This window comes from Mauremys reevesii, linkage group 8 (genome assembly GCF_016161935.1).
Source record: "Mauremys reevesii isolate NIE-2019 linkage group 8, ASM1616193v1, whole genome shotgun sequence".
Classification (NCBI taxonomy): Eukaryota; Metazoa; Chordata; order Testudines; family Geoemydidae; genus Mauremys; species Mauremys reevesii.
The window spans coordinates 45225293-45239004 of NC_052630.1; the positions used below are offsets into that span (position 1 = coordinate 45225293).

At 50.2% G+C, this 13712-nt stretch overlaps 2 protein-coding genes across 2 annotated transcripts; one reads left to right on the forward strand and one right to left on the reverse strand.

Annotated features, from left to right (window-relative positions):
• Nucleotides 1-27: 27 nt before the first annotated feature.
• LOC120369718 (allograft inflammatory factor 1-like) lies at nucleotides 28-8757 on the reverse strand. The gene is made up of 6 exons (XM_039483311.1): nucleotides 8629-8757; nucleotides 8493-8548; nucleotides 3854-3920; nucleotides 2937-2978; nucleotides 1577-1739; nucleotides 28-333 (listed from the first exon to the last, which is right to left on the reverse strand). The coding sequence occupies exons 1-6, from the start codon at nucleotides 8672-8674 to the stop codon at nucleotides 162-164; spliced, it is 546 nt and encodes a 181-aa protein (XP_039339245.1). The 5' UTR covers nucleotides 8675-8757; the 3' UTR covers nucleotides 28-161.
• On the forward strand, nucleotides 7698-12173 carry LOC120369717 (vegetative cell wall protein gp1-like). The gene is made up of 2 exons (XM_039483309.1): nucleotides 7698-7875; nucleotides 10963-12173. Exon 2 carries the CDS (start codon nucleotides 11045-11047, stop codon nucleotides 11939-11941), a length of 897 nt encoding a protein of 298 aa, XP_039339243.1. The 5' UTR covers nucleotides 7698-7875; nucleotides 10963-11044; the 3' UTR covers nucleotides 11942-12173.
• The last annotated feature ends 1539 nt before the right edge of the window (nucleotides 12174-13712 follow it).

The following is a 13712-nucleotide window of genomic DNA, read 5'->3' on the forward strand; positions in this document are numbered from 1 at the left end:
CTGCAGCAGCTCAGACATGCTACAGTGCACTGTTGCTAGGCAGCTCTTTATTGGGGAAGGGCTGAGCTGGATGCACTCTACCACAGTACATTTGGTTTGCCTTCTCAGCAGGCTCTCCAGCCTATGAAGTGAGTCAGTCTCCACATTTCTCGGGCAGCTGGCTAGGTTTCAGAGCAGCCATCAGCTGGAGATGGGGGAGGTGGTGGCGGGAGAGTGGTAAGAGGAGAGGGGACTCCGGAGAGAGTGCATTCCAAGTAGGTTACGTAGGGGCCAGCATCCATCAGGCTGGGCCTCTTCACTGCTCCTCCTCCTTTCCCATTGTAGTGCATGATCCTGGCAGCAGAGAGAATGAACAGCAGGTCTCATGAGAACAGCCAGGGGAACCATGACTGACACATCCTAGCTCTTATCTTTATCCCCAGGTTACAGCTGGGGAAACTGAGGCACAGAAGGGCAGTGACCCAGCAGAGCACTGCCTTCAATACCCCTTATGAACAATTAGTTCCAGACTAAGTCCACCCTCCCCCCGAAACTCTTCTGAAAAGACTCCCCCAGAACAGGAAGATTTGCTTTACCTGTGAAGGTCTTTGGATGACTAACTAGACAGTCTCCCCATTCTCTCTCTCCACCCCTGATCTTTCCACTCAGGCAGGCCAGCTACGTTGAAGTGACTGGTGTCATCTTCAGCTAGACTGCACCAGGGGCTGGGGCCAGAACATGGGCTGCAAAGTCAGCAGGGGAATGTTCACACCTCAAGTGAGTGGTGAAGAGTCTCATGGAGACACATCACTGTATAGGGTGAAGCTGGAAATACCTCTGATGCCTCCACCCCTGGAACCTCAAGTTTGGGACCAAATGACTAGAGCCAGGCAGAGTCTGATTTTCAGCTGTCATTCCATGGTGTTGGGCTCATTCAATGGAGACCAGCTTCTGGCCCAGTTTATACTGCCAAGGAGCCACAGTGCTGCCCTCAGACATGACCCCAAGTGCCACTTCCATTGGAGTCCAGACACCACGGCAGGCTGTGGCCCAGGTTGTGTCCTTCTGTACTCTGAAAACTGCCCTGCTGACTTCAGTGGAGTTGTGTGGGAAGCTGGTTGTGGTAGAACGTGACCTGCAATCTTTAGTCCTCCAGCCCATTGGTAAATGTGGCTAACCATTGACCTCAAATGGATGAGGGAGGTCTGATTCCCTAGTCAGAATAAGTTGTTTTGCCTTGGTAGCACAGAGATACTAAAGTTTCCTTATCAGAGTTGGGCCCCTAGCTTCTTGCATAACTAACCAGCTAAAGGAACAGGCCCAGGGATCACCAAATGGACAGAAGCGCAAGTTTTGCACTAGGTCAGCTCTTCCACCCTCTCTACAACAGCTGTACCATGCTAGTGCCCAGATACTGCAGCGATGGGCAAGTTAGAAATAGCTGTGGATCTCCCATTAGCTCCTCTTGCCCTTTGCTGGAAGGCAAGTGTCACCCAGGGAACAACCAAAACCACAAATCAAATCCTTTCAACCATTAGCATGTTCAGCTCCTTCCCCAGGTCCAAGCCTGGAGATGCAGGTATGCTTTCATACGTACCGTTGGCACATGGTGGATCTGCGGCCCAGCATAACCATAGTGAAGTCCTTGTAAGGGACAGTGCTGCCTGTGTTCCCTGTGATTTCCTGGACCAGTGTCTTGAGCTCCAAGGGGCTTTGGAAAACCCCAAACTCCTGCAGTATCCTGCTCATTGTTGGATAGTCTGAAACAATACCAAGCTCAGATATGGCCTGTATCACATGATCACAGGGGTTAGAGATGGAAAAGACCTATTTGGTCATTTACCACATCCCCCTCCCCATTGCTGCGCCAGTACTAGTTCTGCATTACTCAGATGTGGGCCTGGAGAGTTTTAAGCAGCATCTACACTGAGCATAAACCCAGTAGAAACAGCTGGGGTGGTTTTAGGTAGGTGTTTTACAATGAAGGAGAGAGCAGTACAGAGTAGCATTGGTGCTACTGGATTCCTTAGTCTAAGGAGTCAAAGGAATCTGATATAGTCTTCTAATTTGGGTAGTCCCCTAAAGGCTTTAAGCAAGTAGAGTGCAACTTGAACTCTGAGGTGCGGCCATGCTCTCAGTCATCCAGGATTAGTCAACTGAAATGCAAAAGCACCATGGGCAGTGCAGGGGTGGGGAAATTTCAGATTCTCCAACAGGAAGTTGTATAAGTGTGCAGCTGTAGCAGAGACTTTGGACTGGCTACATCTCAGAGAGGCATACAAACCTCATGTGTGGAGGCAAAGGCAGCCCACTGCCACCCCCTCAAGAGTTTCCACCTACTTTCTAGAGGCAATGACACATTACCCATAAGTCTTGCATCAGCTAGTCAAGGAAGCCACCCAGCAAGCACTTGAGCATGGCTTCAAAGTTCTCCCCATCTCAGGGCATCCGGCATTTTTCTCCCTTGTTAAGAAGTATTAAGGGACCCACTGGCATAGGAGAGCTGTGGGACCCGCCTTTGTTCCCCTAGGATGGTAGCTGCCAGCCTCACCACTCAGTCACCATCAGCATGAAAGCTAAGCCCTCAGCACCAGAGACCTGATTCTCTTGCACCAAGGGAGATCTAGTTCCAGGGGAGGGGGAAGACCACAGCAGGCAGTGGGGTAGACTCAAGGTGCCAATGGACACAAGTAACCAGCATTGGCATGTTTTGCTTCCGCACAGGGGAGTGAGTATGGGGGGAGGCGGGAGAGGGATCTTCTTGTGAAGGTGCAATGAGCTGCCTAGGACCCCCACCCTTGTGAAATATGGGGATGTTCACTATGCTCAGATTCCACCGAGACATGGACACATCAAACCCCAATAGGCTGGTGCAGCAGATAGGCCTTCAGATCTGCTCTGGCAGAGGAGAAGGAGGGAAGCAGCAGTCACAAGCAAAGAGTTAAGCAACAATTTACCAATTTCTCCTGTGCGTGTGGCATCATATCCCATAAACATGCCTAGGAGAGAGAGAGGAGAGTCATCACCCTGCCTACCAAGGCTGAGTGCAGCATTGACTCATTGATTTACAACAATAGCCATTCTGCACGCACTTCCACAGTGACTGCCTTGCCACCTGCACCGCCAACATCCCCCACGCTCTGCAGGTGCCTTGTTGAAGAACGGGAGCTGTTTTCCGATGCTAGAATCACTTAGTTCAAAGTTTCTCAAGGGATTTTTTTTTTGACAAAAAGGGGGTTTTGTCCCCCTTCTCTCTTGCCACTGAAAGAAGGAGAATGGAGAAGCCTGGCTTCACACACACTATTTTCATTTTTAAAGGCTAGATTTGACCCAGCAGCATTTGTAGTTCACGTGTCAATCCACACATTTCCCATTGGGCATAAATAGCTCTTCAGGAGCATTCCCTCAGATTAGCTGGCTTAGCTATCAAGTATTTGATGGTTTCATCTGAGCCTCTTTGATATCAAGAGCCAGATCCTGAGCTGGAATAAGCCAGCAATCAGCAGAACGGTGCCAGTTCACAGCAGATGAGGATCTGGCCCAAAGGCTGTGATGCCCCCACATCACCAGCACATGCCAACTCAACAGTGAAGTTATTTTAACCAGGGGATAAAGTCATGGGCTGCATTTGGCTTGTTCACCCCAAGTCACCAGTTCCCCAGCAAGCAGGGCATGGCACTGGTGGCCAATCTCAACACAGGGTCTGTATGTATTGACTAGTTCTTGGGGGCGGGGAAGAGCATTTTGCACAAATCATTAAACCTCCTGCTGCTTTAGCAATATTCTCCCCTCCCCCAAGCCCAAATACTCAGCTGCATTTTTAGGGAACTAAACCATTTCCTTCTCAGCTCCATTCTCCCTGGGACAGACTCACCCTTCAGCTGATCAAGCTTTGCCTGTAGATTTGGAATGTCTCGGAATGGTTCATCAGCCAGGTACTCCTGTCCAGGCAAGAATGGGGAGTTGGTCACCGGGCCTGGCAATAGCTCACGTTAAGCAATGAGCAAATATCAGTACTCATGTAAGGGGACATGGTGAGAACATATCCAGGTGTCCTCTGGGTCAGTCTATTTCAGTCCTGGGTATGCCCTTTGCCAAGACTCCTTCAGCCTGAACTCCAGCACCCCTGCTATGCCAGGCCAGCTGTGAAATGCCATGGGTTGAAAAAAAGTTTAGCCATGAAAAGACGCCACATAAATACCTGGAATTACTATGAGGAATAATGACAAATTAAAAAACAAGCCTCTTCCTTGTGTTCTCCTGCTCCAGCCACTGGAAGCTAACCACCACATGCTTTCCAGTTCATTGGCTCAGAGTTATCTCAAACCTCCCAGTGGCTAGTCAAAGTTCAGCCCCCCCCCCCCCAAGGACAGTCCAGAGGCAAACAGAAATTGAGTCTGGCATTTTCTTGGACACAATCTTGTTTATTTACAAGGAATGTACGAAGTCTTGCTTCTCTAAATGCAGGAGGGACCAAAATCAGGGGCGAGCTTCTTTGCTTACAGGCCAACTGTCTTTAGCCAGCCCCAGACTCAGAAGCTCTCTAGCATCTTCCAGGGTAATTCACTGTGCTTGTCCTTCCGTCTTCCCCAGGGGCCAGGCCCAGCTGGTCCTGCAGAGTGTGTCACTGTCTGTCTCTCAGGCTGAGATAGGGGAACTGAACCTGGGTATCCCACATTCCAGGCGAGTGCTCTAACCCCTGAGCTAAAAGTCGGGTTCCTCCTATAGCCAGATTCTGACCAGGACCCGATGGGTTAGGTGGCCTCTGAGCACACCTATCAGATTGGGTACCACAGGTGAGAGAAGCAGAGGAACATCTACCTGTGACAGGTTCGGTCACAGAGACTCCCTTGAGACTGTCACCTGACATGCAGAGACTACCTCTGAGCCCATTTTTCCTCCCATCTAGTGACTCCAAAACCCTGTCTTGTTAAGCCAGACACACCCGTCTGCTTCAACACGGACCCAGGGTCTGAACCACGTGCCCCAAAGCTGCAGACTTAACTGAAAACAGCTTAAGAAGTGCTCCTGTCTCTAGCACCCAGACACCCAACTCCCTATGGGATCCAAACCCCAAATAAATCCATTTTACTCTGTATAAAGCTTATACAGGGAAAACTCCCAAATTGTCCACCCTCTATAACACTGATAGAGAGATATGCACAGCTGTTTGCTCCCCCAGCTACTAATTACTTACTCTGAGTTCAATAATAAACAAAAGTATAAAAGTAAGATTTAAGTGGTTCCAAGTAATAACAGACAGAACAAAGTAAGTTAGCAAGCAAAATAAAACAACACGCAAGTCTAAGCCTAATACAGTAGGAAACTGAATACAGGTAAATCTCATGCTCAGATGTCCCCATAAGCTTCTTTCACAGACTAGACAGCTTCCTAGTCTGGGCCCAATCCTTTTCAGACCAACGTTGTCGCTTATGGCCTGGGTCCTGCAATCACTCACACCCCCATAGTTACAGATCTTTGTTCCAGTTTCTTTCAGGCATGAGAGGCTCTCTCTTGAGCCAGCTGAAGACAAAATGGAGAGGCTTCCAGGGCCTTTTATATTCTCTCTCTTGTAGGTGGAAACCCCTTTGTTCTTCTGTGCAAAGTCACAGCAACAAGATGGAGTTTGTAGCCATCTGGGCAAGTCACATGTCCATGAATGATTCAGCTTTTTGCAGGCTGATGCCATTGTTTACATGTTAGTTTGAATGTTCCCAGGAAAGCTCAGATGTGGATTGGCATCTCCCAAAGTCCATTGCTAGTTAAGTGTTTCTTGATTGGGCACTTACTGAGAATAGTCCTTTCTCAAGAAGCTGATCAAATGCTTCACTGAAGCTACTTAGAATCAAACACATTGAGACACAAGTACATAGCCAATATTCATAACTTAAAATACAAAAATGATACACACACACACACACACACACACACACACAGAGCATAACCAGAAAAGTATAACCTTTCCATAGACACCTTACTTGACCTCCTTTGTACAAGATTTGGTGCAACTATAGGACCTTGGTTGCAACAATGATCTATATTTCCACTGCTTGCATCCGAAGAAGTGGGTATTCACCCACGAAAGCTCATGCTGCAAAACTTCTGTTAGTCTATAAGGTGCCACAGGATTCTTTGCTGCTTCTACAGAACCAGACTAACACGGCTACCCCTCTGATACAATGATCTATATGGTCACAGTTCATGTCAATAACATCACACTACCATCTTTCGGTCTATGCCTCATACAAGCGCTCTAGGCATCCAGGTATCCATAGAGAGGCAGCAGCATGCATGCCCAGAGGCAGAAACATAGGCATCAAGGGAACTTCCACCCTGAAAATTTAGACATCAAGTGAGTTCAGGCTCCTGCAGGGTTTGTCAGGAGCCAAGTGGGGGTTTTGTGGGTTGCAGAGGCACCCAAGTACCTTTGTGGATCTCAACCTAAGTGACTTGCCCTACACGGCACAGGAAGTCAGTGGCAGAGAAAGGGATTGAACCCAGGTCTCCCTAGTCCCAGCCTTGAGCCCTGCCCACTCACTCAAATACCTTTCCTTTTAGGCCCCAGTTCCTACATCCTCCTTTATATCTTGCACTTGTGAGAGCTGAACATAAAGGGGGATCCATTAGACAGCCTCAGCTTCATAAGCCTTAGTATTTTACACGAGGAGAGCAGGGAGGTGATTTGACCTCTGGGCACATGGCACAGGTGAGAGCAGACCTGGAATACCATCTCCAGTGGGGGGGGGGGGGGGGTGTCAAATTTTAAAGACGATGTGGAAGCGTTGGAGAGGGTGCCAAAGAAAGCCACAAAAATGAGTCAAGGGCTGAAGAAAACACCTTTGCTTGAGCTCTTCGGTCTCTCACAGCATTTAGCTGATCAAAATGATGAAGAGGTGACCTGATTACAGTGCCTAAGTTCCTTCCTGGGGAGAAAACACCAGAGACTACGGAGCATTTTAATCTAGCCAAGAAAGGCAGAACAAGACCCCATGGCTGGCAGCTGGATCTAGACTCTTCCAATTCAGAAATAGGGACACAGGTCTAACCACAAGGGTTAACAACCATAGGAACAAACTCCCAAGGGAACGGGTGGAGTCTCCACCTCTGGGTGTCTGGCTGCCTTTCTGGAGGAGATGCTGCAGCCAGACAAGTTAATGGCTCAATATAGGGGGAACTGTGGGAAATCTAAGGGCCAGAATAGATGACCCAATGGTCCCTGCTGGCCTTGAGTGCTGTGAAATGGGAGAGAAGGCCTGTCACTTTAAGAGGCTGTGGAATGGGAAGACAGCTCATGGCCATGGGCCTGAAGCCACACCCCAGGCCTCTAGAAGGTCACCCACACTTTGAGAACATCTGGATGCCTGTCTTAATGGCAGGACTTGGGCCCAACCCTTATTACCAGCATACACCTCCACTGGGGCTCGTTCCCCCATTTTACAGAGAGACCAGCACAGCAGCAGACCACAGCAGAGCCTCATTTCATGTGAGTGGAGAGTTCTTGCAGCTGTTGGCTCTGCTCATTTACCAGGCTCTCCACCAAAGTCACTTGGGGAGCAGGGCTTCCGTGAACAATGTTGTTACAGAGGTAAAACCACACCAAGCTCACACCTGGCCAACAGCTGGGTTTCTATTGCTGACCTCCTCACAGGTCAATAATGGAGCATGAAATGGTGTGAGCCAATTAGAGTACATATGCAAATATCTGCATTCTGATTGGCTTAAAGTCAATTTTCTACTAGTGGCTAGCATGTCTGGGGCCTCCTCTACTAGAGTAGCTAATGTTAACTTTCTGGACCATGAACTTTGTCTCCTAATGCAGTGAAGAATGTATTCAGAACCCATGTAATACAGAGAGACTTCATTCCACTCATTTATACCAGCCACAGTTACTCCAGGGTAAGAGAAAGTAGAATCAAGTCTTTTTCTTGGCTTAGCTTCGTGATTTGCTTTCCCTAAAGGTGTCTATTGACACAAGCCAATACATGTGTTTTTGTTTAATAAATCTTCAGGTATATTATTTTCAGAGTCAACACCTACCTCCTGGGCAAGTTGAGAAGAGACAATAATTAACAGAAATTGTGTATAAATGGGGCATCAGTGAGAATTCTACTAGCATATGGGAGAGCGTGAAAGGTTTTTTTCAGTGCTAGGGGTTAGCTGAAATCTCTTGGCAAGCAGTTTATGTGCTTTCTGCATGATCTAAAATGCATCTTATCACAAGAAGATTGCAGAGAAGTTCCCTTGGGAAGATAATCTTAATGAAATAGGATTTTTGTTTTGTTTTGGAAAACTATGTCAATTTTTAATCTTACCTTACTGTCACAAAGTTGATGACAAAAAGGGAAAATATAGACCACTTTATCATAGCCTGAAGACTCAGGAATCCTTGATTTCATTTTTTTTTGGTTAAAAATGAGTTAAAACTGAACATACTGAGACTTTTTTTTTTTAAATTTTGTGTTCCTTATATAAAGGAAGTACATGGTAAGAGCTAGAAAATTTACTGCACCTACCTTATTAACTAGACAAAATTCTTTCTCCTGCTTCTCCTGTATTTCACGATCCTTTGCTACAATACACACAAGAGAAAATTAAAAAAAAACCCTCAAACTAAAACTGTTACAGCCCAGCAGAAAATTTAGTTTTTACCAGCCATTTTTTTTCCTTGCAAAAGAACAAACAGCTCTGTTAGCATAACTGAGCACCCTCCCCTTTATACACTTCAGTAGCTGGCTTGTCTTTGGCCTGGGCTAACTGGAGGGATTTGCCTAGTTGAAAGGCAGCTGTCACATTAAGCATATCAGAGTTAAACTGAGGCAACTGAGAATAACAGAAGCAGGGGGGATAAGGTCCTTTGCATGATGCATATCAGCTGATTGCTCTTCATGGGCTGCAGTGTTGTAGCCATGTGGGTCCCAAGATATTAGCGAGACAAGGGGAGGGTCACTTAACTCACATAATTGTGTACTTGGTTATGGGAGAGCAACTAGCTCTGGTTAGTAGAGGGGCATCTGAGCATCGTTAACAAGCTACTTTAAAAATATTGCAGGGGGTTTTATCACTTAAAGTGCCAGTGAAACATTGGGACACAGCTGCAGTGTGTGTTTGGGCTGACAGGAGGCTGGGAGAGGACAACCGTTCAGTGGGCTGTTAGCAAAAAAACTCCTTGCATGTCAGGCAGCAGAGCAGCTATTGCTTTGTCTGTTAAGCTCTGCCTTGGTTATGAGGACTGATTATATTCCAGAGGCCCCAGCCAAAGATCAAGGCAGCAGCATTGTGCTAGTTGCTATACAAATACATAGTAAGAGGCAATTGCTGCCCTGGGGAGCTGCTGTAGACAGACATCACCAGCAGGAGGCAGGGCTGCACAGAGGGGTTCTGGGGCCCAGGGCAAAATCTGAACCTGAGAACCCCCACCCTTCCCAGAATATTACCACCAAGGTGGGAGCTGGAGCTCTGTCATTAACACCCACCCACCTATCAGAATGATCATAAGGAACGTTGGCTGGATTTCACTGGTGCTATCCCAGCTGTGCTGTGTTGGGAGCTGGCACAGATGTGTGAGAGAGGCCCAGGCAAAAGGCATTTTTGGGTGTGCAAAGCCCCACAATGTGGGCTGGGGGCCAATCCCTGCTCTTGATCGCTGAAGGGTCACTCAGGAGTAGTGTGGCTAACATCAGCTCAGAGCCAGGGCTGGGATGTCTTGGCTTTACCATGTGATGAGGGGCTCAGAACCTTCTGCCACGCGTGTTGTGGAGAAAGCCTGCAGCTTGGACTGGAGCGAGCAGCAGAGAGAACAGCTTTCAGTCTGGGAGGGGAGCTGGGTGGCATTTGGGTCTCCGTAGCCTCTCGTGTGGGGTGAGTTCATTTCTGTTCTGTTGTTACTGGGGAGAAACCAGCTAGGGCCAGCGTGGTGAGCGAGGGGTGATACAGTGGCCCCAGCATCAGTGCTCTTAGGGGGTAAAAAACCCCACATCCACTAAGTCACACTCCCCGCCAGGAAATGTCCCTCTCTTTGAGGCCAGGATGCACTTCACAAGGGTTAGCAGTTAGCTGCACCCATGCTAAACACTACAGAAAGCCACAGCCAGGGGAGGTGCAGGGTACAAAGGGTTAATGATGCAGTGTAGAAACAAAGGAAGGATCAATGTGTTTCCTGTGGCTGGCAGAACGTTCCTGTCTCCAGTGGGTGGCTGGAGCACTGACGAGGTCTATAAGGCTGCTAGTCCTACGTATCAAGGTGGGTTTGATCCCACCGATGAGCTGCACAGGGGGTTAATGGCAGAGGTGGTGAGACCCTTTCCTGGGGAAAGTGGGGCAGTTCCAGGAGCAAGGCATTACCAGAGGGACGGGGACTGTGTTTTCCAGGAGATTAGAGTGTTCCAGGAGATGAGGAAGTAGGAAGGCAGGTGTCTTTTCAATCTCACCCATTTAAAGGAGGAGGCAGGCATGGCTAGATCCTACCCTAGGAAGACAGCAGAGCAGTCCATGCCATAGTCTGAATAGCCCCAGACTGACTGGTGAATCACTACCCTACCCTGAGGTCCTACATATTCTTCTATACCAGCAAATATTGCTTAGCAAAGCCAGAAAGGACGTGGAGGCAGATAGGCCCAGTTCTCCACTTGCCTGCCCAGTGCATGGGGTCAGCATGTAGATCTCTTAGCTGTGGTGTGGAGAATGCCTCCAGGGCTCACCTTGCAGACCCACCTGTGCTGGGATGAGAAGGGGATCGGTGCCCCATAACACAACTCGCCTGAGCTGTGCTCTGGCCTGGGTGCAGGGGGCACGCACTGTGCTGGGTAGGGAGTGGAGCATATACATTTCTGTGCGGGGAGACGGGGATACGCCCTGAGTGGCATGTGAAACTCCTGCAGGCCCTACTCTCTCTCTCTGCACGCCAGGGGCTTGGCCACTCAGAGCAGCAAGGTGGAAATAGACCCTCGGAAGCGCCATGTGACCAATTTCTCTTTCCCCCCACAGGCCAGGGAGCAACGAGCTCAGACGCAGATGTGAACTGATCACGGCGGTGAGGGAAGGACAGAGATGCACTGGGACACCTGCCATGGTTCCCCCTTGTCCTGGTCCAGCCAGCCACGCTGCCTCCTCCCGGGACCCAGGTTCGTCCCTGCAAGCGCTGGGAGATCAGCCTCCATTGCCCAGCAGATTCATGCTTCACCCGCTGGGCCGCAGGACGTGCCCTCACCAGGAGCTGCTGGCTCAGGTTGACCGGAGTCCCACTTCCCCCGTCCCTGCGAGCTGCGCTCTCTACAACCGGCACCTGAATACAGTCCCTCTGGTGCGGCCCTGGGCTCAGGTGATGGCGAGGCCCACACCTCCCGCCACAGGAAGTCACTATGTCTACCCCACGGCCAGGTCTGCACCTGCATTGTCCCAGGTGGATCACAGCTGTACGCCTCCTCTCTCCACCAGCTGGGGCTTCTACTCCAGGGATCAGAGCTTGTCCCCTCCCTGGGAGCTCATGGAGCGAGCTAAACAGAGCCCTGTGCTGCCTGTGCCCAGATGCTACGCGGTGTTCTCCATGGACAGGAGCTCAGGGCCTTACCTGGCCCACAGAGCTCCAGCTGGCCAGAGCCCTGCTCCACCTCTGCCCAGGACTTACGCCATTTACTCCCTCGAGCGGACCTTGTTCTCTCACCTGGACCCCTCGGTACAGCCTGGGCTGGGATCCTCTTCTGTCCCCGTCAGCTGCACTGTTTACTCCATGGACAGCTCGTCTCCCAGCCCAGCCCCGCTAGCTCAGCCTGATCCTGACTCCCCTCTATTCCCACCACTTCTGCTGGCGGTGTACTCTGCGGGCCAGAGGTGCTGTCGTCCTCATCTGGAGCTGCTATCGCAGATTGACCGCAGCTACACTCCCCCGGTCCCAGCCAGCTGTGCTGTCTTCTCTCAGGACGCTCCACTCAACCCTTTGCCTGGATGGCTCGCGCCAAGCAGTTAGCCCCGGGGTCCATGCTGGCTAATCACCGGAGCAGCAACCCATCAGTTCCATTCCTCCGACTCATCAGGCTTCCTGCCCTTCTGCCCAGGCTCCCCTGGCATTGTGGCACCATGCACAACCTGCAGTTCCCCGCCCAGAGGGACTTTCCTCGCTGCCCCCTGGCACAACTCTCCTGCTTCAATCTCAGCACCTCAGAATAAAGCAAGAGCAGCTCACAAGTGGGCTCCACCACCTCTCGGGTGTTCTTGGTCTCCCACAGGGTGCCGGCAGGGCCCCTGCTGGATCCTAAGATCCTAGTGATCCACAGAACAGGGCAGCCCAAGGAACTGGGCAAACAACGCATGTTTTCTGCCCCCTCACTGTTCTTATAATGGCCTCATCCCAACCTGGCGTGGCCACAAGAGGGTCATGCTGTCACCAGGTCCCGGTCAGTCCTTGGACATCTTGGCTGGGAAGTGCCAGGTGTGCTGTGGGGTCAGTGATGTGACTGCCTGGCTCTCAGAGATAAATAGGACTTGGAGACATTACTGTGTTTCACCCAGGGCCCCAAATGCAGAGCAGCTAGGGGTGACAGTGGGCTTGACTGCCCGGGGCTGGATTTCAAACAATGGCCTAAGGGGGAAAAGGTTCCCTAAGCTAGCGAGGCCCTGGGATTCTCACCATTAACAGAGGGCTGGGTTCCAACCCTCCAACACACCTGGCGTAATATCTGCCCCCACATGGCGTCCCATCAGGCTGACTGGCCCAGAATGCTTTGCCAGTCCTGTATGCCTCAGGCGGCTCCCTTGTCAGAGGTGTTACAGGAAGCCACGTAATGTGGTCGCTTCCCACTGGCAGAGTGCCCCGAGAAAGTTATGGCAGGAGGGGAAAATGGGGAAGGGAGGAGTGTGAGAACAGAGGAGACCTCCGGGAAGAAGGAGAACTAGGGGCAGGGCCAGTGGTTGGGCTAAAATAACAGAGATTTGGTAAGTTTCTAGGTGAACCGTTGTCCTCTACTCCATTGAAACAACAGCCCAGTGGAGATCATAGACCATGTACTGCTAGCCATGAACAAATGGTGATTCTCCCTTAATTTGAGTGGAGGTGTGGGGCCAGGGGCATGATTTTAGAGCAAATAGGCCTGAGGTCTAACAGTGCTGCAGTTTCAAGCAGCCGCAGTGACCTCTCTGCAATTACTTGCTAGCAACAGATCCACTGCAGTCAAACTTTTGCCCCCCAAATAGCTCAAGCACCGAAGCTGCGTGAGACATCACAAATGTTTGAGTGTCTTTTTGGTACCTCTGCACAGCTTAGGGCCGATCTGGACACAGGTTTTGTACTGCTTTGTGGATGGTAGGGCCAGGTAACTGATGGGAACAAGCAGTCGCGACACTAGCACCCATAAAGCAGCGTGGCTGCGTCCCCAGTAAGGTTTCCAAGCTGATGTAGGTAAATGGGTACAAACACTGGCTCTGTCTCCACTGCATTGTAAACCCAGGTCTGGACAATTGCTGGACCCGGGTCTCACCACTATGCTAACAATGTCCACACTGCACTGTGCAGCCTGACTCGGGTCGGTGGTTTGAGCTGTGTCCCCACTGCAAAATGACATAACTTGGACCTGAATTTCATCAGGACTCAGGCTCTGATACCTAGGGTAACCAGATGTCTCAATTTTATAGGGACAGTCCTGAAATTTGGGGCTTTTTCTTATATAGGCTCCTATTGCCCCCCACTCCCTCCCAATTTTTCACACTTGCTGTCTGGTCACCCTACTGACATCCCACCTCAC

Bases quoted from the DNA above. Each gene is read 5' to 3' on its own strand.
- LOC120369717 (XM_039483309.1), top strand. From the start codon at position 11,045: ATGGTTCCCCCTTGTCCTGGTCCAGCCAGCCACGCTGCCTCCTCCCGG.
- LOC120369718 (XM_039483311.1), bottom strand. From the start codon at position 8,674: ATGCTAACAGAGCTGTTTGTTCTTTTGCAAGGAAAAAAAATGGCTG. The intron at 3,921-8,492 runs GTAGGTGCAGTA...TTGCCTGGACAG, and splicing joins AATTTTGTCTAGTTAATAAG to GAGTACCTGGCTGATGAACC. The intron at 2,979-3,853 runs GTGAGTCTGTCC...TCTCTCTCCTAG, and splicing joins AAAGCTTGATCAGCTGAAGG to GCATGTTTATGGGATATGAT.